At 46.7% G+C, this 27,551-nt stretch overlaps 2 protein-coding genes across 4 annotated transcripts in view; both read right to left on the bottom strand.

Moving 5' to 3' along the window:
* Positions 1 to 27,551, bottom strand: part of SLC37A3 (solute carrier family 37 member 3) — a 398,944-nt gene that overhangs the window by 83,160 nt on the left and 288,233 nt on the right. The window lies entirely within an intron of this gene.
* Positions 869 to 26,006, bottom strand: MKRN1 (makorin ring finger protein 1). 3 transcript variants are annotated; one of them, XM_003134608.5, is made up of 8 exons: positions 25,662 to 26,006; positions 16,995 to 17,123; positions 8,209 to 8,438; positions 7,282 to 7,508; positions 4,457 to 4,671; positions 3,588 to 3,698; positions 2,894 to 3,032; positions 869 to 2,539 (listed from the first exon to the last, which is right to left on the bottom strand). In XM_003134608.5, exons 1-8 carry the CDS (start codon positions 25,844 to 25,846, stop codon positions 2,327 to 2,329), a joined length of 1,449 nt encoding a protein of 482 aa, XP_003134656.1. In that variant the 5' UTR covers positions 25,847 to 26,006; the 3' UTR covers positions 869 to 2,326. The 3 variants fall into 3 exon arrangements, with proteins under 3 accessions (XP_003134656.1, XP_084861390.1, XP_013839124.1); XM_085005264.1 differs by lacking the exon at positions 25,662 to 26,006 and adding an exon at positions 25,373 to 25,561; XM_013983670.3 differs by lacking the exon at positions 16,995 to 17,123.

Genomic DNA, 27,551 nt, shown 5'->3' with positions numbered 1-27,551 from the left:
GCCATGTCAGTGACCTACACCATAGCTCACGTCGATGCCAGATCCTTAACCCAGGCCAGGGATCGAACCCGCAACCTCATAGTTCCTAGTCGGGTTGTTTCTGCTGTGCCATGACGGGAACTCCAATGAGATCCTGCTGTACAGCACAGGGGACTATATCCAGTCACTTGTGATGGAACATGATGGAGGATAATGTGAGAAAAAGAATGTCTGGGTCCCTTTGCTGTACAGCAGAAATTGACAGAACACTGTAAAGCAACTATAACAGAAAAAAAGTCTTAAAAAATAATACCAATACTTCTTGGGAGTACCTGTCGTAGCTCAGTGGGTTAAGAACCCGACTAGTACCCATGAGGATATGGGTTCATTCCCTGGCCTCACTCACTGATTAAGGATCCGGTGTTGCCGTGACCTGTGGTGTAGGTCAGACGCGGCGTGGATCCTGAGTTGCAGTGGCTGTGGTGCAGACCAGCAGCTGCAGCTCCAATTCGACCCCTAGCCTGCGAACCTCCATATGCCGAAGGTGCGGCCCTAAAAAGACAAAAACCAAAACCAAAACACACACACATTAATACCTGTTATTTTGGGGTATTAAGCAGGTTCAACTACAAGTGTGTGGCAGTACAAACTGGCTGTGCCTGTGGCCAATAAAGGAGGCCTAAGGGTTAGTCCTGCAAATTCTAAACCATCAATAATGATGATCCCAGCTGGTAAGGCTCCCCTCTATCTCGCGGCAGGCTCGGTGTCCTAGGAAAGGCGCCAACTTACAGCCACAGAAACATGACTAATCCAGCGGAGGACCCAGGAGGCGATGACACCTCTGACAGCACACTTCAAAGCCGCTCGTTACACAACACAGACAACCAGCTTACGGGTTTTTGACATTGTTTTATTTGGGAAAAGTGCGTCTTACAAAAGGGCACCTGCAAAATACAGAGACCTCTGAAACAATTACTTGTTTTTCCCTAAGGTGAAAGAATGGCGGGCGGTCTAGGGGGTCAAAGCAGTAGGTGGACAAAGCAGGAGCATCTCCAAGTTACTGGACTTTCCAACCAAGGAATTCTACCAATGAGACTTAAGCTTGTCTCGTGGGTGACCACCCCTCCCCTTGCAGTGGAAAAGGGTGACTTCTTCCCGCGCACCCATCACTCCACTACAGGAAATGCCTCAGAATGGTAGTGTCGAATCACAGCCGTCTAGCTGCACAGCTCAGGGATGGAATGAGGCAAATACCCACAAGAGCAAACACAAAAACCCAACAACAAAACCCGTCCAATGAGGACAGAGGTTTGTTCAAAAGTGCCTGGCCTGGAAAGGCCGAGGGGATCGTAACACATGAACTGCGACTGTGTATCGAGACCCAGCTGGTGCTGGACCCAGCTGGTGCTGGCACGCGGGACGGCACGGGGGAGGGCCAGGCAGCGGAACCGCCTGCGGCCGGGCCCACCCTCTACTTCAACCGGGCAGACAGAGCCAGCACTGCTCTACGACAGCTACCCATGCACTGCTTTGTCCTATTGCCACACGAGGCTGAAACCACTAAAGCAGGTCTTATCACTAAGGCTACAAACACTGCAACCAGGCAGGGAGGAGAGGCTTGTGACACGCTCACACTCGCGCACTCCGTCAGCCCCGGGGAGTCAACCTCCCACTTGGCGGGGACATACGGCGCTGTGTCTTTACGTGTGTTCTTTCACCATCTCCCTAGCGTGCTACACAGAGTTAAAAAAATCTCAACACATTCACACCTGGTTCTGGCTACCCAACAGTAGTATTACTTGTGTGCAATTAAACAAGAGACCAAAACCACAGAACAAGTACGCGGGGTAGGGATCACAGAGCAAGGCAAACACAGTTGTGCAGAAACCTCCTAAGGCTAGAGCAGAAGGCTACTTGCCAGAGTTCAGATCCGTCCCCCATCACCCCTACTCTCGGACCCCGGAGCAGGGCCAGTGCTGCTACCTTCGAACCTGGGCTCCTCCAAGTGAGTGTGTCAAGTCCAGAAACGCTAGCCTAGAGCCGCATGGACCTGGCTGGAAACAGATGACGCAACAAACCTACGCTGTCTGATGGTTCAATTCGCGTTACCAAAAAAAAAAAAAAAAAAACTAACTTGAAGATTTATTTTTGTAACTTTTTTTAAACAGAGAAAACACACTCCCTGGGGAAAGGTGAGGGGTTGAGAAGACAGGCCCTGGGTAAAAGTTATTACGACAGCACCTGGAGTTGAGAGGCCTGCCTAGGAGAGAACCACGGGCACTGCCACCCCACCGCAGGGGACAGCTGCTGAGGCTCGGCAGACCAGTTCACGCGCCGCGCAAGGCTGCTATAGATCCAAGTCATAAAAGTCTTCCAGCTCATCGTGAAACAAGTCCCACTCGTCTTCAGAGTCTGTCAGGTCGTCGTCCCCACCTGCGGCCAAAAGCATAAGCAACATCTCGCCCAGCTCAAAGGTGACCACCTCTTCTTCGTCGTGGTCAAAGGGGCTGCCGTTCTGTCTTTCCTCAATGAGCTCCCAGAAGTGGTTCCTTCGTTGGGCCTGTAAAAAACAAGGCCGTGATAGGGATGGCACTGCCCAGCGGCTTCTTCTATCCTGTGGTTTCTAAGGCAAACCGTCCAGCACACACCAGAGGGCATGACGAACCAGACTTGGTATTTAGGGTTGGCGTTACCAATTCCTCCCCTCCGGTTACGCGAGGCCGGCGCGCTAGGCGCTCTGGTGCTCCTCTCGGAGCCCGCCCAGCTGGCTGTGCTTGGTCTCCGCCGTCTCTACCCTAGCCTGGCTCCCGGGCCTGGCTGTTAGGTCTCCTGTGCCTGTCCCCTACCCCAATCTGTGCGGGACTCAACAGACAGTGTGGCATTTCCCCGCCTTTAAGAAAACAGTGAGAGTTACCCGGTATCTGCTTGATGTTCCCACTTTCTGTCTCTGTGGCTCCTCTCTACGGCCATCGGGGTACGCGTGCTTGTAAAAACAGTTGCCTCCAAATGGGCAGCTCCCACGTCCTTCATCAAAATACCTGCACGCCTTGTTGCTGGAAAGGAAAATATCGCAACCCTTATTCACAGTGGATTTCAGGTCCGTACTTGACTATCATCCGGGGTTTCTCTAAAAAGGGAGGGAAAGAACCAGCAGGTCTGCTACGGCCCTCCCCAAGGTGTGCTCTTAATCATGTGTGTGCTGCTGCATGAAACACTGGCGAGAGACACAACTGGCTTTTAGCTGCTTTAACAGCTCTGGCACCGCAGATCCAGCAGAGAGGACATTTTCGCGACAGCCCCCCCGACAAGAATACAGGACAACGAACACACGGACCCAGGAGGAGGCAGAAGCCTGCGCGGGGGCTTCGGCTACCGGCAGGAGAACAGACTTCATCATCACACAGGCCCCTGGCGCGCACGCCAAGGACCGTGTTACAGCAAGATACGTAATGGGTTAAGCGGTATCAGGGGTGACAAAATAAACTGTACTGGCAGGTAAAAAAGAGAGGGTAGGAAGGAGGTAGGAGTGTATAATGCAGCGCTGTTCTTTTCAAAGTGAGCCCAAGCAGGTTGGGATCTTGGCTGAGAAAAGGCTGCAGTGCTCATACCTCATTGCCTCCTTGTATTTCTGAATGAGTTTCTGCTTCTCTTCTTTCTCCTCCACCCAGTACTCACTTGGAATGACAAAGTTAGATGTGATCCGGCATTCTGGGCAGGACCTGAAACAATGAACAGGCTGCAGTGCAAGTTCCCCTTTACAGGCCCACTCTCCTTCAAGACACACCCTGGTGTGTCACCTCCAGATTTACAGACTTAAAAGAAAGGCAAAGGGGCATCTCCTGAAAGGGTCCCATACACTGTCACACTTCTGTGGCAAGACAAGCTCCTTTACAAATTCAACTCAATGGCTAGCCAGGTCATTAAACAAAATAACTTAGGTTAAAAAAAAAAAAGAAAGAAAAAAAAAAAACCCAACAAAAGAAGACATTTCACACAGACTCCTTTTTTCTTTCGTTTAAATAAATTTATTTCTTGTAACTTTGCTCTGTTTAGATTATGTGGTTTTTGTTCAGTTATGAGAACAATCTTTAAGGATGGTGGATTATTGGCTAGCTTCATGGATGGAATAGGAAAAGTGGAAAATGGAAAATGTCAGGAAACGTACGTACATTCAGAGCTGGGTAAGTTTGTTCTCTGAGCCTAACTTGGCTAATCCGTTAAACACAATCTCCTTGGAAAAAGCACGAAGATTCTACTGACTGATACATAGGGTTTCCTCATTCCAATAAAAGTAGATAGACCAACTAATCTAGAAGCTAGCTGAAATACAAAGAAGAAATCCCGACTAGAAGAACACCCCAGTTTCAAGGTAAAATGCATGCATTTAAATGCGGTCCGTCTGGTTGAGAGGTGGCACAAGATACTAAATTCTTCCCCAAAAGAGAAAGCACAAACGAAGACTGGGGAGGAGTCTCACTTTATGATCTTGCTCTCAAACTGCTTAGCACTCCTCCACTTGCGAATACACTTGAGACAGTAGGTGTGGTTGCAGTTGGAGAGGATCCCGAAGCGGCGCTCGCTGGGGTTGGCCTTCTCGTACACCACCTCCATGCAGATCCCACACACCATGTCCTTGCTGCGCTGCACGGCAAACGAGAGCTCCATGTCCTTCTCGTGGGCCTCGATGCACGACTGGAAGAGACGGAGACAGAGGTGCCGTCAAGTCAGGGCATCCCGGCAGACTTCGACCTGACAGCTCAGGACTCCCGCTCAGGGGACCAGAGTCAACTGAAAAGGTAAGGCTCCCCGTGACATTAAAAAACAGCTCCGTCCACAGGCGAGTACAGGTGCACTCACACGGTGGGCCTATTCACCAGGGGACAGTTAATCATGTGCCCGTCCCATAAGCTTCACATGCAAAACAGAACCGCTTTATTGAGACATAGTTTATATACCATCTAATGCATACATTCAAAGTGCTGACGTTTTGGTGTATGCACTGAGCTGTCACCACAGTCAATATTAACCTATTTTCATTACCCCAAAGAGAATCCCCCACCCAGAGCCGACACTCACTCCTCCCTCGACACCCTTGGTCCTAAGAAACCACGCATCTGGGGGCATGCCTACTCGGGACATTTCATATACATATGTAGCTCCCTGTTACTGGCTTTGTTCATTGCAGACATTTTCAAGGTTATCCATGCTGGAGAATATGCGATCGTTTTGTTCCTTTTTGCTGCGGAGTAATATTTCCATTGTATGGACTGACTACCCTTTCTTTGTCCGCTCATCAGGTGATAGACATTTGGGTGGTTTTCACTTTGGGGCTATGAGGAAACTGCCATGAACACTCATGTACAAGTTTTTGTGTGGTCATCACATACGTTTTATTTTATTTATTTATTTTTTTGTCTTTTTGCTATTTCTTTGGGCTGCTCCCACGGCATATGGAGGTTCCCAGGCTAGGGGTCCAATCGGAGCTGTAGCCACTGGCCTACGCCAGAGCCACAGCAACACGGGATCCGAGCCGTGTCTGCAACCTACACCACAGCTCACGGCAACGCCGGATCGTTAACCCACTGAGCAAGGGCAGGGACCGAACCCACAACCTCATGGTTCCTAGTCGGATTCGTTAACCACTGTGCCACGACGGGAACTCCACGTTTTATTTTAAATGAGGTATAACTGACATAACATTAGAGCCCTCTATAAAAAACATGCTAATTATAGGAAATGCAAAAAAAATCACCCATAGTCCCACGGAACACTATTTCAGTATATTATATATATATTAAAATATATACATTTATATATACACACACTGTATATATATATATACACACATACATATGTTACTTTCCTTTGCCCTTATTTCCTGATGAATTGAAAATTAAGCACATATATATGTATGTATGTATTTGGCTCCACCTGCGGCATGTGGAAGTTTCCAGGCCAGAGACTGATCCATGCCATAACTGCAGCCTGTGCTGCGTATGGAACAACACTAGATCCTTAACCCACTGTGCTACAAGGGAACTCCCTATTTTAGTATATATTTTTATCTTTTTCCTAAAACTTAAAGAAAAATCCTCTGGGAGTTCCCATTGTGGTGCAATGGTTAACGAATCCAACTAGGAACCATGAGGTTGCAGGTTCGATCCCTGGCCTCGCTCAGTGGGTTAAGGATCCAGTATTGCTGTGTGCTGTGGCGAATGTTGCAGACTCAGCTTGGATTCCATGTTGCTGTGGCTGTGGCGAAGGCCAGCAGCTACAGCTCTGATTAGACCCCTAGCCTGGGAAACTCCATGTGCCGCGGGAACAGTCCTAGAAAAGGCAAAAAGACAACAAAACAAAACCCTCTGAATGAATGAAGGAGGCACTACTATCCCTAGTAAACACACAAAGGATTTAACCTGCTGAAATGCACAAGTCAACAGGCTGTGAAGTAGGATTTAAACTCTTACATGGTGTTTCACCCAACAACCAAATTAAATTTTCTTTTTTCTTTTTAGGGCTACACTTCCTAGGTATAGAGATTGCCAGGCTAGGGGTTGAATCAGAGCTGCAGCTGCTGGCCTAGGCCATAGCCACAGCCAAGCAGGATCCAAGCCACATCTGCAAGCTTTCACCACAGCTCACAGCAACACCCGATCTTTAATCTATTAAGTGAGGCCAGGGATTGAACCTGCATCCTCATGGACACTAGTCAGGTTTGTTACCGCTGAGCCACAATGGTAACTCCCACAGATTAATAGAGATGGTGATTATTAGAAGCAAAATTTAATAAATATAAGGCTTGTAATACAATGTCTTCTCAAACAAAAACATTCATTCTGCAAATGGGCTTAGAACCGTACTATGAAACAAACCTTCATCCACTGCTGCAGCTCAGATCCCGTGTGGCTGCGGCTGCGGTGTAGCTGGCAGCTGCCGCTCCGATTCGACCCCTAGCCTGGGAACCTCCATATGCCGCGGGTGCAGCCCTAGAAAGCAGAAAGAAGGAAGGAAGAAAACGCCTTAAAATTAGAGAGAATAGTGGCAATGGTGGCTCTGTACGTATGTTAAAAATGACTGAAATGTGCATTTTAGAAAAGCAAATTGTGTGGAATGTCTATCTCAGGAAAAGCTCTTATTTTTGTAAAAAGGGAAACATAAGCCCAAGGTTCTCAATGCACCATTTCTTGATAAACCAGTCAAAGCCCAGAAGGAACACATTCCTCCTCCCAGGTAACACCCAGTTCACCCAATGTTTCGCTGAAAGGGAAACTCCCGTCCACATCCCCCTAATGCAGGACTCACTTTGATGTGCTGTGATCTCTGGGCAGCGTCCACGGGATGGAGGACCTGCAGCCCACACATGTCACAGGGGTCTCCGTGGAGATACACACAGTTCTCCCCGTAGCGGCACTCCCCCACCGCAGCATAGGGACAGAGCTGCTTCTTCGTCTCCACTGCAGTTTGCTCTTTCTCGGACTCTTGCTTGGTCACCGAGCTCTGCAGGGGTGCTTCAGTGCAGGAAGGAGCAGCTGCAAATGTTTGAGAGGGCGGTAAAGGTCCCAGACGGTAAGGCAGATATTCGAAGGATAACTGAGACGCTAACTGAATACACAGCAAAAAGAACTTCGGTTAAACCCCAAAACGAAGCTCATCTAACGAAATGAGTCTACGAAACGAATACCCCTGCTCTTGAAAGAATCTGTTTCTAAAAGCTGATGTTTCAAGGCGGAGGGAGGGGGACAGACTGGGAGTTCGGGGTTAGTAGTGGATAAACAATGAGGTCCTGCTGTACAGCGCAGAGAACTATATCCAATCGCTTGTGACGGAACATGATGGAATATGAGAAAAAGAACATATACTTATATATAACTGGGTCGATTTGCTGTACAGCAGAAACTGACAGAACACTGTAAGTCAACTATGATTAAAAAAAATTTAAATGCTGATGTTTCTAAGATTTGGCTTGTTTTTAAAAAATTTTTATATATTTCCTGGCAACTCTCCTTAAAAGAGAGAGGCTTCAGTTTTTCGAATCATTCTAAATTCATTACTAGTGGGACTAAAAAAGCTTTTTTTATTCCATCGGTTAAATCTTAGGTAAACAAATCTTAGAGTCTTAAGATTAGGCCAAACATCAAGACTGGGAGCAGGAAGGCTGTAAAAATTCAGCTAATAAATGACCTACTCTCCCTAGCCCTCTAACTTGTTTTTATTCTTCAAAATACACACTACGGCCACAGTAGGGCTGCCCAGGAACAAACTCGATGGCGTTCACCCAGTCTTCTGAACCTGCTCCTACAGTTGCAAAGTTTGAATTTCTTGACTCCGCTTCACCCATATTCATTTCAACAATTGGTCCAACTACTGCTGAGAGACTTGAGGAAGCAGCAAGGGATGACTCTGCAGTTAGATCTGTAGCAGTTGTTTCCTCCTGTTTCAGTGGCTTGCTATGTTCATACCTTAAAAATAAATGAGATAAAAAAGTCAGCAGTCACTCCCTAACCAGAAGCCTCTATATGGAACATTATGTTCCCAGAGCCTACGTTTAGGTTCTTTTCAAACTACTGTGTATAGGAATTTTGTGCAAAACTTAAAAGGCAGATACCTAATTTTTGTTGTTGTTGTTGTTGCTGTTGCTATTTCTTGGGCCGCGCCCGCGGCATATGGAGGTTCCCAGGCTAGGGGTCGAATTGGAGCTGTAGCCACCGGCCTATGCCAGAGCCACAGCAACAAGGGATCCGAGCCACATCTGCAACCTACACCACGGCTCACGGCAACGCCCGATCCTTAACCCACTGAGCAAGGGCAGGGACCGAACCCGCAACCTCATGGTTCCTAGTCGGATTCGTTAACCACTGCGCCACCACGGGAACTCCCAGATACCTAATTTCTAAGTCTGGAGTGCAGCCCGTAATTTTGCATACCTAAACAAACCCCCGCATGATGCCTAATACTGCTGGTTCAGGGACCAGTGAGTAGCAGGGCCATAGACCAGGGGTCAATACTTTTTTTTTGGTCTTTTGTCTTTTTTTTCCCGCTGTACTGCACGGGGACCAAGTTACACATACATGTAGACGTTCTTTTTCCTCCCATTGTTCTGCTGTGATGTAAGTATCTAGAAGAGTTCTCAATGGGTCTTTTTAGGGCTGCACCCGGGGCATATGCAGGTTCCCAGGCCAGGGGTCGAATCAGAGCTGCAGCTGCCATCCTACGCCACAGCAACTCGGGATCCAAGCCGCATCTGCAACCTACACCACAAGTCATGACCACGCCGGATCCTTAAATCGCCGAGCGAGGGCAGGGAATCGAATCCGCAACCTCATGGTTAACTCCTCACTATACTTTAAAGAGTCAAATATATACAGATTTTTGACTCTGCGGGTCATATTGTCAAAGTCACAACTATTTGGCTCTGCAGCTGTTCAAAAGCAGTTCAAAAGGATTTCCCTTAGTGGCTCCGTGGTTAACAAACCCAACTAAGATCCATGAGGATGCGGGTTTGATCCCTGGCCTTGCTCATCGGGTTAAGGGTCCAGCATTGCCATGAGCTGTGGTGTAGGTCACAGACACGGCTCTGATCCTGAGCTGCTGTGGCCGTGGTAGGGGCTGGCAGCTATAGCTTCGATGAGTCCCCTAGCCTGGGAACTTCCATATACCACAGCTGCTCACTTTAAAAAAAAAAAAAAAAAAAAAAAAGCAGCCGGAGTTCCCGTCGTGGTGCAGCAGAAACAAATCCAACTAGGAACCATGAGGTTGAGGGTTCAATCCCTGGCCTTGCTCAGTGGGTTAAGGATCCGGTGTTGCCGTGAGCTGTGGTACAGGTCAAAAACTCAGCTCGGATCCCACGTTGGATGTGGCCAGCAGCTGTAACCTGGATTAGACCTCTAGCCTGGAAATCTCCATGTGTCACAGGTGCAGCCCTTAAAAAAAAAAAAAAAAGCAGCTTATCTAAATGACCATGCATGACTGTGTGTTCCAATAAAACTTTACAAAACCAGCCTTTGGCCAGGTTGGCTCTACAGGCTGTAGTTTGCCCAGCCCTTTTAGTATTTACATTTATTGGACCAAGTTCCACTGAAAGGCACTGCTCTTTTTGTGTCTTAGGGAGCCTTAGAAATCCAGCCCCAGGTCCTCACTTCTTTGGCTTTTTTTTATTTTAGGGCCACACCCTCGACATACGGAGGTTCCCAGGCTAGGGGTCACATCGGAGCTGTAGCTGCCGGCCTACGCCACAGCCACAGCCAAAGCAATGTAGGACCTGAGCCGTTCTGCAACCTACAGCAAACAGCCTGCAGCAATGCCAGATCCTTAACCCATTGAGTGAGGCAAGGGATTGAACCCGCAACCTCATGGACGCTGGTCGGGTTCGTTTCCACTGTACCACAAAGGGAACTCCTCTTCTCAGATTTAGTAAGACTCTGGTTTGAAAGGGAATCCCAGAAAAATATTTTAATTATGTTCACAGCCTTTAAGTTTGAGATTCCAGGCTTTAGAAGTAAGCTAGGCTCAAATTTACAATGCCAGCTTCAGAGTTTCCATTTTGGCTCAGAGGAAACAAACCCAACGGGGATGCAGGTTTGATCCCTTGCCTCGCTCAGTGGGTTAAAGGCTCCAGTGTTGCCGTGAGCTGTGGTGTAGATCACAGATGTGGCTCAGATCTGACGTGGCTGTGGCTGTGGCGTAGGCTGGCAGCTGTAGCTCCGATTCAATCCCCAGCCTGGGAATTTCCACATGCCACAGGTGTGGCCCTAAAAAAAAACAAACAAACAAACAAAAAAAAAAAAAAAAAACAAAAAAAAACCAAAGCCAGTTTCACCAAAATAGAAAGCCATCAGGGCTTTAGGGACGTTATAAAGGATTAAATAAAAACTAAATGTCAAGATGCATAGAGTCTAAGAAATAGACATGACACTTCCTCCTTCGCCATATTCACTTCAAGGACTTCAGGGTAAATGATTCATACTTAAAAGACAGGGCGAAAGTGCTCATCACCATCCATGAAACTGAAAATACAACCAACTTTCTGAAAGAAGTGCGTTTGGGTTTTAAGGTAAAGGAATCAACAAGGTATAATGAAATGTTTCAAAGCATAGATTAGCAAGAAAAGTTCACATTTGTAAATAGTACAAAATAGATCTGTATAACATGCTTCTGAGGTAAATTGCTAAGTACTAGGAAAGACAGAATACAAAGAAGTGATCAAGCAAGAAAGACACAAACAAAGCAAAAGCTACTCCATTTTGAAAGTAGCAAACTAAAAACAGTAATGGTCCAGTGAGGCAGAGGCCCTTAAGAGCAGAGATTGGCCAACTAGGGCCTCAGGCCAAACCCAGCTGTAGCTAGGAATGGTTTTGGCATAGCGCCATTCATAAATAAAATTAAAATTTCAGTGTCCCCAAATAAAGTTTCATTGGAACACAGCCACATCTATTAGCTTGTGTATTATCTACGGCTGCTTTGTCCTACAAGAGACTCTACAGTTTGGCCTAGCCAAAACTATTTATTCTCTGGCCCTGTCCTGAGAGTCCGCCAACCTCTGCTAAGGAGAATTCTCACATCTATTGGATTTGCAGTCCACGACAGCAGCTTTTTTACACTTAAGTTAATTCTTTAATGTACTATCACAGAATAGTTGGTCCTTTTACCCAAAGTATTAAGTGGTGAGTTAAAATGTTGAGACTAATACTAGGGGCCGGGGGTGGGGGAGGGGGGAGTTTCTGTTCTGTTTTTGGCCACACTCTCGGCATGTGAAGCTCTGGCACCACTCTAGTGACCTGAGCCAGAGCAGTGACAATGCTGGGATCCTTACCTCACTGAGCCACCAGGGAACTCCCTAATACAGAGTTTTTCATTTACAAAGAATACTGATATACTTAGTTTCTACATCATTTTTCTTCTACCTCTACACAAAAGACAGACACTTTAGTTGGTTTGAAACTCTCTACCCCAATCACTCCAAAGTTTGATTTCTGCCTTTACAGATTTTAATTTGAGACTCAGTAAGTCTATAGGGGAAAGAAGAAAAAAACAAACAAAAACCCTCCAAAGGAAACAAGATACCAGAACAATGGTTGTCAACCAAGAAGACACTACCCCTTTGGCAAGTGGCATGTTCAGAAACAATGAGCCTCCCGTTGGCATTTATTCAGCAGGGACAAAGGACACCAGATCGTCTCCAACACGTACAACAGTCCTGGGCGACAGACAGGGAACCTGGTGCACTAAGCAGCCGCACCCCTTATGCAACACTGAGGCACCAACACTTCTGAACTGTTGGAACTAGGATATCATCTTTCATTATAAACTATTCCCTGCACGAGGAGTGAGACTGTTTGAGATCCCTGATCACTGGCCAAGTTGTATAAAAAGATCCCTACTTCCTGGTAAGAGTGAAAAGTAGTCCCAAGTCCAGTTTTAACAAGGAAACAAGTGGTCTTGGAACCAGCCCCACCCTCTTCCTTCTTTAGCTCATCTCTAGTCAAGCACTTCTATCAGCCCGCCCCAAATAATTATCACTCCCCTTCCCCACTTTCCTTCTAGGCAGACAACTAACAAGGAAGGATGTTTCCCTCCTTTCACTTTATCTTAAGAGCTCTCAATTCAGCTCATAGAGGGACCATTTCCTTATTACAAAAAGGAAAAAGTAGCTGATTAGGTGACTCACACCCCCAAAACATCAGAGCCTCACCAAAACAGGGCGCCCACCTCACTCCCTGGCTTTCAACCTGTCTCCTGCAAGGAAGCCCACTCAGTACAGGTTATGCTCAGAAGGGCTTCTGTACTCACTCCCAAGGAGAACGTGGAACGCCACTGGGGCTGGCAAAGCTACCTGAAAAATAAGCTAACACACGAAGCCTAGGCCTTAAGCTCAGATTTCTTCAATTTAACCTTAACCATTCATTTTACCTCTCAGGTCCAAGCAGATGAGTTACCTCTTCTCTCTCTCTTTTTTTTTGTCTTTTTTGCCTTTTCCAGGGCCCTCTCTCCCCGCACATGGAGGTTCCCAGGCCAGGGGTCGAATCGGAGCTGTAGCCACCGGCCTACACCAGAGCCGGGGGATCCGAGCCACGTCTGCAACCTACACCACAGCTCATGGCAACACTGGATCCTTAACCCACTGAGCAAGGCCAGGGATCGAACCCACAACCTCATGGCTCCTAGTTGGATTCGTTAACCACTGAACCACAACGGAACTCTGAGTTCTCTCTTCTGAAATAAGACACTTATCTGTTAAGAGCCACCTCTGCATTCTGTCACATGGTATGTTCACCTTTGAGCCCGTCTCCTCGAACACATTCAATTCCTCTCTTCCTATAGTTTACAGGTTTCAACTGACTGCCTAATCAAGCAACTCATCTCCCCTAACAATTAAGTTGGTCTTAAAAATCTGCAGTGGCGTTCCCATCATGGCTCAGCAGTAATGAACCCGACTAGTGTCCATGAGGACATGGTTCAATTCCTGGCCTTGCTCAGCAGGTTAAGGATCCGGCGCTGTTATGAGCTGTGGTGTGTGCAGATCACAGACGTGACTCAAATCCTGTGTTGCTGTGGCTCTGGAGTAGGCTGGCAGCGATTGGACCCCTAGCCCGGAACTTCCATATGCTGTGGGTGCGGCCCTAAAAAACAATAACAACAAAGTAAAGTAAAAAAATCTGCAGAGACCATCCTACTACAAAGAATTGATCTTTCAGCGTTCTTGTCGTGGCGCAGTGGTTAATGAATCCGACTAGGAGCCATGAGGTTGTGGGTTCGATCCCTGGCCTTGCTCTGTGGATTAAGGATCCAGCGTTGCCGTGAGCTGTGGTGTAGGTTGCAGACTCAGCTCAGATCTGGCGTGGCTGTGGCTATGGTGTAGGCCGGTGGCTACAGCTCCGATTAGACCCCTAGTCTGGGAATCTCCATGTGCTGCGGGAGTGACCCTAGAAAAGGCAAAGACAAAAAAAAAAAAAAAAAAAGGGACTCGATCTTTCATGGTAGGATGAATTTCTAACACCTTTTGCTCCCTTCAACGCTGTGACTACAAAAGACCTACCTGAGGAAGCTCCCATGTGGTGCAGCAGGTTCAGGACCTGGCAATTACAGTGCCCAAACCTGGGCCTGGGAACTTCCACATGCCTCAGGCTCAGTCCAAAAAAAGAGAGAGGGAGAGAGAAAAAGAAGGACCTACCTGGGGTTTTTCTAGTCTCTAAAGAAGGAGTGGCATTTTTCTCCTTTCCAGAAATAATGCAATGAAAAAATTAACAGAGGGCAAAACGACTGGACCACTAAACTCAAATACCAGGGGTTCCATTTCTGGGTTCCTTCCTACAGTTTTTTCCAGATTTTCTAGTAAAACAGATTTTCTAGTTGAGAACCTAACATCAATACCCACCCATCAACAATTTCTTAGTCTTTTCAACTCTAAGCATTTGTACCAACATCTGACAGAATTCTTTTCTGGTAACAGGACGCTTAAACTGGCTATGACATTGTCAATATCTTACCTACTGTGACGGTTTAAAATATGTCCAAATTCTTTGTTACTCCTCCCTTCACAAGGTGGAGCCCAATTTACTTCCCCTTGAACGTGGGCTGGACTTAGTGACTCACTTATAAAAAACAGAATATAGGGGAAGTGACAGTGTGTGACACTGAGACTAGGTCATAAAAAGGCATTATGGCTTCACCCTTGCTGTCTCTTGAATCACTTCCTCTGGGGACGGGTAACTGCCAAGTGCAGAGACACTGAAGCAGCCCTGGGGAAAGGTCCCTGTGGCGAGGAAATTAAGACTCCCTTCCACAGACGTGGGAGTGAGCCAGGTTAAAAAGTGATCCCTGAGGGGTTGTGGCTCAGCAGCTTAAGAATCTGACTGGTGAGGATGCAGGTTAGAGCCCTGGCTTTGCCCACTGGGTTAAAGGATCCAGTGGGCTGTGGTGTAGGTTCCAGACAAGGCTCGGATCTGGTGTTGCTGTGGCTGTGGTGTAGGCCAGCATCAGCAGATCCAATTCTACCCCTAGACCAAGAAGTTTCATGTGCCACAGGTGCAGCCCTTTAAAAAAAGAAAGTGATCTCCAGAGTCACTGCTGGGGCTCCGGTTACTGCTACGGCACTGGTTTGACCCCTGGCTCTGGAACTTCTGTGGCCAAAAGAGTGATGGCCCAGCCCCCACCAAGACTTCAGGTAATGGTAGCCCTTGCTGAAATCTTGACTGCAATCTTTTTTTTTTTTTTTTTTTTTTTTTGTCTTTTTAGGCCCACACCTGAGGCATATGGAGGTTCCCAGGCCAGGGGTAGAACTGGAGTTGTAGCTGCCGCAGCAATGCAGGGTCTGAGCTACGTCTGTGACCTACACCACGGCTAACAGCAACACAGGATCCTTAACTTACTGAGCGAGGGCAGGGATTGAACCTGCATATGCATGGATCTTAGACGGGTTCGTTAAGCACTGAGCCACGGGGGGAATTCCTTGACTGCTCATCTCTTAAAGAGTCTTTCTGAACTAGAATCACCCAGCTAAGGTACCCCCAGAGGCCAGACCCCTCAGAAACTATGAGATAATAAACTATGTGTGATTTTTTTTTTTTTGGTGTTTTTTTTTTGTCTTTTTCTAGGGCCGCACCTGTGGCATATGGAGGTTCCCAGGCTAGGGGGTCTAATCAGAGCTGTAGCTGCAGGCCTACACCACAGCCACAGCAATGCAGGATCCGAGCCACGTCTGCAACCTACACCACAGCTCATGGCAACGCCGGATCCTCAACCCACTGAGCAAGGGCAGGGATTGAACCCGCAACCTCATGGTTCCTAGTCAGTTTCGTTAACCACTGAGCCATGACAGGAACTCCAACTGTTGTTTTTAAACTGCTCACTTTCACATTAATTTGTTTAACATCAATAGGTAACTAAGACCCCTAGGTCTTAGTTAGGGGAAGATAGAGATTACTTAATAACGAATCACTCTTGGTTCTCCAATACTCTGAGAGATACTAGAGATATTTCTAAAGTATTTCCACTAAATTTTAGCATATAATTATTCTTGTGAGGGAGTTCCCGTCGTGGCGCAGTGGTTAACAAATCCGACTAGGAACCATGAGGTTGCGGGTTCGGTCCCTGCCCTTGCTCAGTGGGTTAACGATCCGGCGTTGCCGTGAGCTGTGGTGTAGGTTGCAGATGCGGCTCGGATCCCGAGTTGCTGTGGCTCTGGCGTAGGCTGGTGGCTACAGCTCCGAAGACCCCTAGCCTGGGAACCTCCATATGCCGCAGGAGCGGCCCAAGAAATAGCAACAACAACAACAACAACAAAGACAAAAAAAAAAAAAAAAAAAAAAAAATTATTCTTGTGAGCTCAGGTAGTTTAGGAAAGTTTAGTTGGAAGGACAAACCCTCTTAACTAGTAACTAGTGCGCATGATCCCACTTTTCTCACCATAATTCATACTAATAGAGAATAACTGAAACTAGTCCCAATTGGTCAAATATGCACCTCATTCCGGTCTTGAAAGGAAAAGCCATTTACAAATATACCATCACCACGCCCTGTCCCTAGGTTTGCAGAAACTGTTCCTTAGGCACTAATTAAACTTAGGACTGTACTAATACACTTTTTTTTTTGCTTTTGCTTTTTAGGATCACACCTGCAGCATATGAAGTTCCCAGGCTAGGGGTCAAATGAGAGCTGCACCTGCTGACCTGCACCACAGCCAGAGCCACACCAGATCTGAGACCTATCCCACAGCTCACGGCAATGCCGGGTCCCCGCCCCACTGAGTGAGGCCAGGGATCAAACCTGCATCCTCACCATGGATACTAGTCAGGTTCCTTCCCACTGAGTCCCGGTGGGAACTCCTTTTTTAATGTAATACATTCCCTGCAAGGGAGAGATTTGTTGATGTGCTAACTTTCCCAGGGAGCACTTTGCAAAGTACTGTTTTAAATCTATCATTTATGATGCTGTCAGAATTACGTATTTTACTCTCATTTTTTTTCTCCCAGTGTCTCCATTCACCCCGGAACAAAACTGATTTACAAACAAATTCTTACCTGCAGCGGTCTCCGTAAATACAGTACCCTCGCTGAAAATACTTGCACACTACACCGTATGGACTGTCAGAGAGGTCATGTGAATAGCGACAGTTATCTCCTTCCTTACAAACCCCATGCATGAAATACCTGCGAGACAAAGAACCACAAGTCGGATTACGAAAGACTGAAGGCAGCACCCAAAGGAGTCATGATCCACATATTCTACCAGTAACAAAGGAGCACTCTAGACTAGCAGTGTATTCTGCTATTCTACTCCATCTACGCGAACACGAAGGAAGCAGACCTAGTCTGTATGACCATAAAATTATCCAGGGTGGTACCACAAGAAGGCTGCCTATAGATACGGTCCCCAACTGAAACTCTCAGATGGTCTTTTATCTTGTCTGCAGGTTAAATGTGACCACCCTTCTCATTTCACAGTCCCACAGAGGTAGCTGCTCGTTTTCCACTAACTTACGTCTTCTGTCAAAGAATCAAAGAAGCAAGAAACAACATAAACTGGAACAGGCCAGACTACTCTGTTTCACTTCTTCGAGAAACCATTTTAATTCTTTAAAAGCCACACATGAAAATACAAGTGAAATGGGAAGTCCCACCATGGCTCGGCAGTCACCCAACCCATCTAGCATCGATGAGGATGCAGGTTCAGTCTCTGTCCTCACTCAGTGGCTTAAGGATCTGGCATTACCATGAGCTGTGGTGTGGGTCACAGACACGGCTGGGATTCCCATGCTGCTGTGGCTGTGGTGGAGGCTGGCGGCTACAGCTGATTCAACCCCTAGCCTGGGAACTTCCATATGCCTTGGGGGCGGCCCTAAAAAGACAAAAGAAATGAAAAAAAGTAAAATATATTGCAAAGGTAGACGCAAGAGAAATCACTTTATTATATCCTTCACATGTATCCCTAACTAGAAGTTTCTGGAAAACCAAGCATGGACTAGGAATTTGCTAGAAATGTAAAATTTCAGATCTTACCTCAAACCTATTAAATTGGAAAGAGGGAGGAGCCAAGCAGTACCTGTAATTCTCTAAGAACCAGGTGGGGATCAGGGGTAGGGTATTTTCTATAGATAACTCTGATCTTGTAAAATAGGCAGAACCAGCCCCCACAAATCACTGACTTCATTCGTCAGAGGTCACTTTTTTATTCTTTGGCCCTCTATCAGTCTCTTTCTCTTGAGCAAAGTTAAGAAGATTTAATTTTGGCAGGCCACCATTCCCCCAAATATCCATCTATGTACAACTAGTACCGAGTAAGGAAAACAGTGTCTATTTCCTTGGTCTAAATGTCACAGTTATCTAGACATCGTAGATACAATGGCGGTAGGTAGAATCCACTTGTTAACTGAATTGAATGATACACAGAAAACAGATTCATGTAGTCACCTAAGGAGCTTGGAAGAAGGCTGCCTCAAATTGAAATGTGACATTACTAGCAAGTAGGTAACACAGAAAAAAAATGTAACATCTTAATGGGAACAGTTATAATTATCAAGATCCTAGAGTGCCCTAGGGTTTCAGTCCATAACAAGACAGCACAGTACGCAGTTCAGTTTGTGGCTCAGTGGAAACAAATCTGAGTAGCATGCATGAGGATGCAGGTTCGATCCCTAGCCTCGATCAATGGGTTAAGGACCCCACGCTGCTGTGAGCTATGGTGTAAATTGCACACACAGCTCAGATCTGGCATGGCTGTGGCTGTGGCACAGGCAACAGCGGCTACAGCTGTAATTCGACCCCCCCGGCCTGGGAACCTCCATATGCTGAGGATACAGTCCTAAAAAGACCACAAACAAACCAGTAGGAAGTCAAATTCTAACTATAATTAACCTAATTTCAGCTGTCATCAAACTAACAGTCTAACTTTGGTCTGAACTTTTGCTCAACTCCAGGACAACTTTATGAAAGCTATGAAGCTGTCTGAGCATCATGTAACGAAATTTTTAGTTAAACCACTTGTGCCAATAGGTAATTTGACTGCATAAAGAGATTAATACTTAAAAAAAAAAAAAAAAAAAAAAGCACAACCACCAAACAAATCACTGATAATTTCACTGCATTCACCACTAGTATAATCATGCTTCAAAGTATCTCTAATATTATCCACAGTTAAATGTTATTCCTCTGAAACAGTCTCACTGAATACAGCTGCTTACGGCCCCATCCGCAGTGGGAACGTTCAGGCTCACAATTCTAAACACAAAACAAAGCTGTCTATGCATATCTTCAATGTTTCTTTGGGGTCAGTCTGAAGTCAGAGATGCATATACTGCTACAGTTTTCAAGCTTGATAAAATATCTACCCAGACATCTCCAACTGGGTAGGTTTAAGTCCTCAATCTCAGGCACAAATCTCAGCATTTTAGGTTGTTCTTAAATCTCATTTTGCCATGCCCGCAATCATTTGGCGCACTTAAGCTTAGTACGCTCTTCGTTATGTCACTATCTCCCATGAATAAGGACCTGACAGCTGCTGACATTAACATTTTTTCTTTTCTTTTCCAGCTGCACCAGAGGCACATGGAAGTTGCCAGGCTAGGGACTCGAATCCAAGCTGTAGTTGCTGCAACACCAGATCCTTTAACCCATTGCACTGGGCCGGGGATCAAACCCAAGCCTCCACAGCACTGGAGCTGCTGCAGTTGGACTCAAACCACTGTGCCATAGTGGAAACTCCTCAACACTGTTTCTTCAGGGAGCTTAATTCCCTCACACCTGCACTTTACTGTTCAACACCTATACCACTTTTTGACATTCATGATGGTAAAAACTGCTCCTGAGAATCCAAAATGAAAGAGTAAAAATCAGAGTCAAGAAATAGACTGGCTTGGAATTCCCGTTGTGGCTCAGTGGTGAACGAATCTAACTAGGTAGGAACTCTGAAGTTGCGGGTTCCATCCCTGGCCTCGCTCAGTGGGTTAAGGATCCAGCGTTGCTGTGGTGTAGGTCGAAGATGCGGCTCGATCTGGTGTTGCTGTGGCTCTGGCGATTCAACCCTAGCCTGGGAACCTCCCCATATGACGTGGGTGCAGCCCTAAAAAGACAAAAAAACAAAACATACAAAACAAATAGACTGGCTAACCTGGGACAGTGTAGTATGGCCTATGAGTACCTTTTGACCAAGAGCATAATACAACAATGAGCAAGAATGAAGTGAACAGGGCACCCTTGTGGGGAAATAGGTCTAGAAAGCCAGGCAACAGATTTCTGCAGGGCCTCTTAACCCAAGTTATTATTTTTTGGCCGCTCCTGTAGCATACAGAAGTTCCTGGGCCAGGGATCGAACCTATACACCACAGCAGTGACCTGCACCACTACAGTGACAACGCCAGGTTCTTAACGCAATGGGCCACCAGGCAACTCCTAAGCCAAGTTATCTTAAAGCAGCCAAGAAATCACCAAAAGATCTGAAACAAGGAAACATCATAGTTAGTCTTAAACTTTAAAACACTACACGAGGCCGCCTTCTTCCAGGTGCCCATCCTTGGCCAACTGACTATAGACATTTACATCCAGGGACTTTAGTGCATCTTAAGTTTCAAGAGCCAGCAGTGGCTGCAGCTACCAGAACAGTTACTACAATCAGGCTGCATCCATTGTTTGTTTATCTAAGTAGTAATAAAAAGTACAGAATTGGAAGGCTGTTTATTTATTTTTTTTTTTTTGGTCTTTTTTTTTTGCTATTTCTTGGGCCGCTCCCACGGCATATGGAGATTCCCAGGCTAGGAGTCGAATCGCAGCTGCAGCCACCGGCCTACACCAGAGCCACGGCAACAAGGGATCCGAGCCGCGTCTGCAACCTACACCACAGCTCACGGCAACGCCGGATCATTAACCCACTGAGCAAGGGCAGGGACCGAACCCGCAACCTCATGGTTCCTAGTCGGATTCGTTAACCACTGCGATGGGAACTCTGGAAGGCTGTTTAAATTCCAGCCTTGTCACTAGCTGTGTGACCCTCAGTAAGTTATTTCGTCTTAGTTTCAACATTCTTAATTTCTGACCACACCCACGGCATGCACAAATTCCCAGGCCAGAGACTGAACCTGTACCACAGCACTGGCAATGACAGATGCTTGTCACCTAGGCCACCAGGGAACTCCTCACCACTCATTTTAGACATAAGAACTTTAAAATCAGCATGTACACAGTACAGCTGTGTGTCTCTGCTGGTACTCAGGTTCATTCCACATCCCCTGACTACACTTGCCTCCAACCACACACTGTAAGAGGTACACATTAACAATGGAGTTAAGAGGAGTTCCCGTTGTGGCGCAGCAGAAATGAATCAAAACCAGGAACCATGAGGTTTCGGGTTTGACCTCTGCCCTTGCTCAGCAGGTTAAGGATCTGGCATTGCTGTGAGCTGTGCTGTAGTGACAGATGCGGCTCCGATCTGGTGTTGTTGTGGCTGTGGTGGCCAGCAGCTGTAGCTCGGATTAGACCCCTAGCCTGGGAACCTCCAATAAGCTGCCCACGTGTGGCCCTAAAAAGCAAAAAATAAAAGTTTTCCAAAAAATTTGCACTTAAAAAAAAAAAAAAAAAAAAAAGAGTTAAGAAACAGTAAGGCAACCAACAGGGCAAGAGGTCTAGATGCCATGCCATTAGTTGATTTTGGTTAACTGAAGTAGTTTAACCACAAGACAAAGGAATAACCTTTTCCAACACTAATCCTGACAAAAAGCGAATATATGAAGGAAGATACATCATAAATCTGGCTCAACATAAAGACTCTCCAGCAATGAAAGAAGGTCCTGAGGTCCATAAACTAGCATCGCTGAAGGAATTCAAGCAGACACCAAATCATTTGATACTGTGGAATCCACAGAAACACTGGTATACACGCCCTAATTAGCTACCGCCAAGAACTAAGCATTATTTTACATGGTTGTTTGGTATGAATGGTCTGGGTTTCTGGTTTGTTTTACTTGTCTTTTGTCTCTCAGGGATACCATTAGCACACCCAGAATCACACATACCCTCGCTGTGAAATCCCCTCAGGCCAACCCATCTCTAGGTCTAAGAGATCATGACGCGGATAGTGTAAGCTGTCACAGAAAAGGGAAAAAGGGCAACTCTCTCAAGAACTTCTCCCTATTATAAAACCAATTAGGCACTTAAAAAAAGAAAATAAAATGCCACCACCAAAAAGGCACCATCCACTTTCACCTTGATGCCACCGCCCAGGCTGAGCTTTCCTTCAGTTAAAGGCTGGGGTGAATGATTTCTATGGTTCCTTCCGCCCAGAAGTTTCTATGGCTCCAAGCGGGCATTGTCCAGTAATAGACAAACACAACTTATTAGAATCCTCAATTGTCTACCTCTTAGAAACCTAAGCAAAGTCGCCAAGATACATTAGAGAAACCCAAACAGTAGCTCGAGAGGGTAGGAGAACTACAGTAGCCTCAGTACTTCTAGGCATGATAACCACTGCCTGAGGATTTATAGAAATTACAGAATATTGGGAGTTTTCATCGTGGCGCAGCGGAAAGGATTCCGACTAGGAACCATGAGGTTTGAGGTTTCGGGTTCGATCCCCTGCCTCGCCTCGCTCAGTGGGTTAAGGATCCGGCGTTGCCATGAGCAGTGGTGTAGGCTGGCAGCTGTAGCTCTGATTAGACCCCTAGCCTGGGAACCTCCATATGCTGCCAGAACAGCCCTAGAAAGAAAAAGACCAAAAAACCCTCCCCCAAAAAAACCTAAATTCTGAAAGTAATAAATTTCGCTATGGATTATCACAGCACTTGGATAAAAACTTTCTGGAAAAATTCCCTTCATTTTCAAGCTCTATTAACCACACTTAAAGTTTTTGAAAAAATAAATAAATAAAAATAAACACTTGTTCTTTGTGTATTATTTCAACTGCCCATACTCTCGTCTACCACTGTAGAAGCACTCTAATAAAGCAGTGTCTGAATTCAAAGTAACTTGCAAGTTACAACTTTGCTTTACCCGCCACAGGCTAGAAGCAGCAAGACAGCATTTCTACTTTACAGTATTCCTGATACCAAAAATGGCCGCATGAGGGCAGCATAACACAGTCCTTTGGGAAAGGTATACCTAGGTTCTTCTTAGGCTGTGAAAATTAAACACAATGAAACAAAATTTCAAGAGAAATATTTAGAAAATACTAACCAACAGGAAAATACAGATGATTCTGAGCAATCAAAAACAAATTTAATATCCAAACAATTTCTAAGACTGAAGAAAAGAGTCTTAGTCAAATCCTGAGGTAGGGGAAAAAGGCACAAACTAGAATGCATCTCCATCCTGAATTCTCTTCGAAGGAGATTTTGCTATCAAACACAATGAAAATATTAATTTATAAGACAGTGCAGCTCTGCAGTTCCTTCGACGTCTAGCTCTATGTTTCTTGTTACAGGCACTAAAATGGCTATTTACTGAATAACTGAGTGAGGTAGTCCCAGAACGATGCACACATGTTCTATCAGGTCCTTTGTCTCTGTTAAGAGGGTTTTTCTTTCTTCTTTTTGAACAAAACTAAAGGAATCTTGCAAGCATAAATCAAAGTAGCAATTGTAGGTGTGGATTTATCAACATCAATTCAAGCACTTACTGGGTACACCAGATACTACTTGAGTAAAAGCCCTACAGATACAGTAACAAAACAGGACCCTTGCTCTCAAGAGATCTCAGAGTTTACACAGTAAATCATTCAAGATAATCGGGTACTCTCCTATTCAAAGGAGAAAGGTTTGGTTTTGTTTTTTTACATGGGAGATTGTGCTAGTACTTAGAACTGGAAGCAATGTCAAATACTAAAACCCAAGACTAGCCTGTACTTTTTTGGGACAACTGTCTCAAGCAAGAGCCAGAGACAGCTTTATATGAAAAACAAAAACATAGCACATCCAAGCCTGCATCTGATACACAAAGCTTCTTAGAAATGATTATTCAGCTAAGTACATTCCTTAAATGCATAAGTCTATTGGTTCATGGGCAAGAAATTCCCACTGGTCCAGGAATGATCTAGGATAGTTCATTAACGCAAAGACCCTAAAGGGTGGCAAGGAGGAATGATGTGTGTGGTGAGCTCTGTCTTGAATTCTGATGATATATACTGGTGAGCAACTAGAAAAGGGGAAGCGGACCAGGTAAAAGTGCCTGGGGAAAGTAAAATGTAGAAGTGACAACAAATTCCGTTTAACAGTGAGACAAGCAAAATATGGTCATGTCAAGTCAGGGATTGGTATTCAAGGCTAAACTATATTGAGGTTGGAGATGGGGGGGTAAGAATCAAGGCATTGTACGGAGTTCTTAAAGAACCCACATATTAAAAGATTATTTTCAGTCTATGAAGGGAGATTGGAACTGCAAGGGTGAATGACTACAAAGTTCGGGAATATAAACCATACATTAATTCCTTTAAGAGATTCACCTAGCACATATAAATCAACTGCAGCACTGCAGAGAAAGAACAGACTCAAATACATGGCTCTACGGATAGGAATTCTCATTCTTGGGGATACTGCAAAATATGTAGTATTCTTAGGATCTGATAAGAGAAGCTACAGAATACAGAAAACAGTTTTTATGCTTTCTCCAACCCGGTACTGAACATAAACTTAATCTTTTCCTTCACGCCTTAAACGTATCATATTAAGCATTGGGAACGCTTCACTCTCGCTAATACCAGGACTGTAAGTTCTGTATACGAAGTATTTGGACATCAATTACCGCATCTAGGTGAAAACTGGCGTTTCAAAGATTTCCTTTCAACCAGTAGAAAAAACAAAGCTTCCAGTCGCTACCGATCGCATTTTTAAAAATCCAACTACGACATCCAATTAAATGCCCTAATTTTGTACGTACAGCTCCATAACTGTTTACATGTTTACACATATCCGTACAGCCCTCCTCCTCTAATCACTTTGTTTTTTCAAATATTGTCATCTGACATCCCAACCAAATCTCTCTCCTTGGGGAGGGACGAGCTCCCTAGGCTCCCTTAAGAAGATGCGTGGATTTCAAAAGAAAAAAACCCTTTCCCGGGGGACGGGAATGGCAGCACGTAAATCCTAAAGCGGAGGAGAGGACACGGCCCGGCACTCGGTTCTGAGACAAAGATCAGAACCACCAACCTCAATAAACATACAAAGAAGAAATAACAAAAGCTACCGCTCCAGGGGGTGGGGGGCGAGGGCACCCGAGAAAGACGTTAGAAACGGATGACACGGCGGCGGAGCCGGCAGCAAGGCCACCTAGCCGGGACACGCGGCGACTTTCCCCGGCCTCGCAAGGTTGCGGGGAGGCGGGCTCCAAGCGACACCGCCAAGCCCCTTCCCGAACCTGCAAGCTGGGGATAGGGAGCGGCGGATCCGGCGACAATAAAAAGGAGGGAGGAGTCACCCTACCTCTGCCTGTGCGCGCCGCTCCGCCGAGCGCGGGGAGGCGGCGGGCGGTGCGGGGACCCGCAGCGACGCCGCGCGCGCCCCGGCCGCGGCGCCCTGCGGGGGTTGACGCAGCGCGGGCAGCGAGGCCGCGGCGGCGGCGGCGGCGGCGACAGCAACGCCGGCAGCCGCGGCGAGAGCAACGCCGGCACCGCAGTAGCGGCTGCGAAACGCCGGCTCCCCTCCCACCTCCGCCCGCCCCTTCCTCCGCAGTCTCGGCCCCCTCCCCGCGCCCGGCAGCGCTGCGTCTCACCTGCAGGTGACCTGTTTAGTCCAGCCGCCGCCGCCGCTGTCGCTGCCGCCTCCCCCGCCCCCCGCCCCCGGGGACGGGGAGGTGACTGCGGGGATAGGGGTGGGGGAGGCCGCTGCCACCGCCGCTGCTGCCGCTCCTGCTCCGGGTGTTGTGGCTGTTGTTCCGGGAGCTGCAGCCTCCGCCATTACTGTTTATCCCACACAGCAATGGCGCCGGAACTTCCGGGATCACATAGTTCCGGTCCGGCTGCGGGGAGAAGGCGGCGAGGCCAGGGGTAGGGAGGGGAAGGACACTGAGGCGGCCGCTCGCTCCCCGCGGCCCCGCGTCGCGTCTCGGAGCTTTCTCGCAGCTCGAAGTGCGGGCCAGAGCTGGAGAGCCCCCCGGGCACGCCCCCCCAGCGCGCTGATTGGTGGGCGAGGCAGCTCCGCCTGAGAGGGGCGGGGCTGGGGCGGGCTTCCCCAGGCTGCCCCTCCCCTCAGCTACCCACTACTGCCCCCAGGCTTCAAGTCTAGGGAACCAAAGTCCTCACTTTGCAGGGCTCTGACCCAGAACACTTCCCCCAGGGTGCCTGATGCAGTGGAGGGGGGGAGTGGGACTGGGGTTCTGGGTTTGAATCCAGACTTTCCAGGCTCTACACTGTGAACTTGGGCTAGATACCAATTTTCTCCCGGCTTCAGGTTCCTTATATCAAATGGGGATGAGTAGGTCCTACCACATAGGGTTGCTATGTGGTAGGTATGTATCGCAGTCACTGAACATAGCGCCTGGCGGGACTGAACACGTCTTCTCCTTTCAACCAAAGTTGTTAATAATGTTCTCTCCGTGGAGTTCCCTCGTCATCCAGCAGGTTAAGGATCTATCGTTGTCACTGCACTGCCCAGGTTGCTGCTGTGGATAGGGTTTGATCCCTGGCCCAGGAACGTCCACTTGCCTGGGGCACACACATAAAAAGTGTTATCCCTTAAATCCAAGAGAATAGCAAGATGGCTAAGCAAAGTCTGTGGAGTCAGCTGTCTGTCACTTCTAGGCTTCTGCCCAGACCCAGCAACGTGTTTTGGAGCAAGCCAACTTACCTTAATGCTCCTGCTTTCCATCTGTAAAAGAAGTGATGTTGCAGAAACTCTGTCCACTGGTGCCAAATAGAAATGTGGAGGCGGGGAGATAGGGAAAAAAAATCTTTATTACTTTGCCAGGCAAAGGAGACCACAGCAGGTTAAAGGTCTAAAGTCTGGAAGAGAATTGGAGGTAGTTTTATAGTTGGGGAGTGGAAAATAAGGCTACATATAAGGATCAGTGTAAACGCAAGCTTATATTCTTCTTCTAAGCTGGTGTTTAGTGGCCTCAGGACTGGTTCCGATGGTCCTCCTTTCTGGAACAAGAATGCTTCATCAAGTAGTTAACATCTTTCACTTATTGGGGGTTTTAGTTCTGCAGAAGAGCTCAAAGATATTGTTATGTATATTCCTGGAGGAGGAACCAAGACCCTGCCCCAAGGCTACACTATTGTTTCTTGACTGCTCCTCCCTGGTCTCTGCATCCCCCCCCTCTCTTCCCTAATTAGCAACTTTTGAACCTGCCCTTCAGGGATTCAGGGAAGGTCCTGGAGGCTGAATCAGACCTATTTTCTAAAAACAAGAAGTGAGGGACACTGAAAGGCTTTTCTGCCCAGGAGCCCCACAGAGTCCTGCTCGGTTTCAACAATATTAAAATAAGAATAGCTGTACCTACCCAGAGATGGTTGTGAAAATTAAATGAGAGTCCATGTAAAACCCTTAGAATGGTGCTTCACACTGCAGTTTTAACTTAATAGACAAGAACAAAAGCTGTCTGACACATCCCAGCTTCTAAGAGTTATTTCTAAAACAAGGAAAAATAGGAATTCCCGCTGTG

Source organism: Sus scrofa, chromosome 18 (assembly GCF_054392235.1).
Source record: "Sus scrofa isolate SSC_HxYL_T2T_F1_AM1 chromosome 18, Sscrofa_HxYL_maternal_Yorkshire_Landrace_v2.0, whole genome shotgun sequence".
In the NCBI taxonomy this organism is placed as follows: domain Eukaryota; kingdom Metazoa; phylum Chordata; class Mammalia; order Artiodactyla; family Suidae; genus Sus; species Sus scrofa.
This window is presented reverse-complemented; position numbering and strand designations above follow the sequence as displayed.

Excerpts from the sequence above, each read along its gene's own strand:
- MKRN1 (XM_003134608.5), bottom strand. The coding sequence starts at position 25,846 with ATGGCGGAGGCTGCAGCTCCCGGAACAACAGCCACAACACCCGGAGCA. Across the intron at positions 17,124-25,661 it reads ACTAAACAGGTCACCTGCAG|GTATTTCATGCATGGGGTTT; the intron begins GTGAGACGCAGC and ends TTTGTCTCGCAG. Across the intron at positions 4,672-7,281 it reads AGAGATCACAGCACATCAAA|TCGTGCATCGAGGCCCACGA; the intron begins GTGAGTCCTGCA and ends CGTCTCTTCCAG.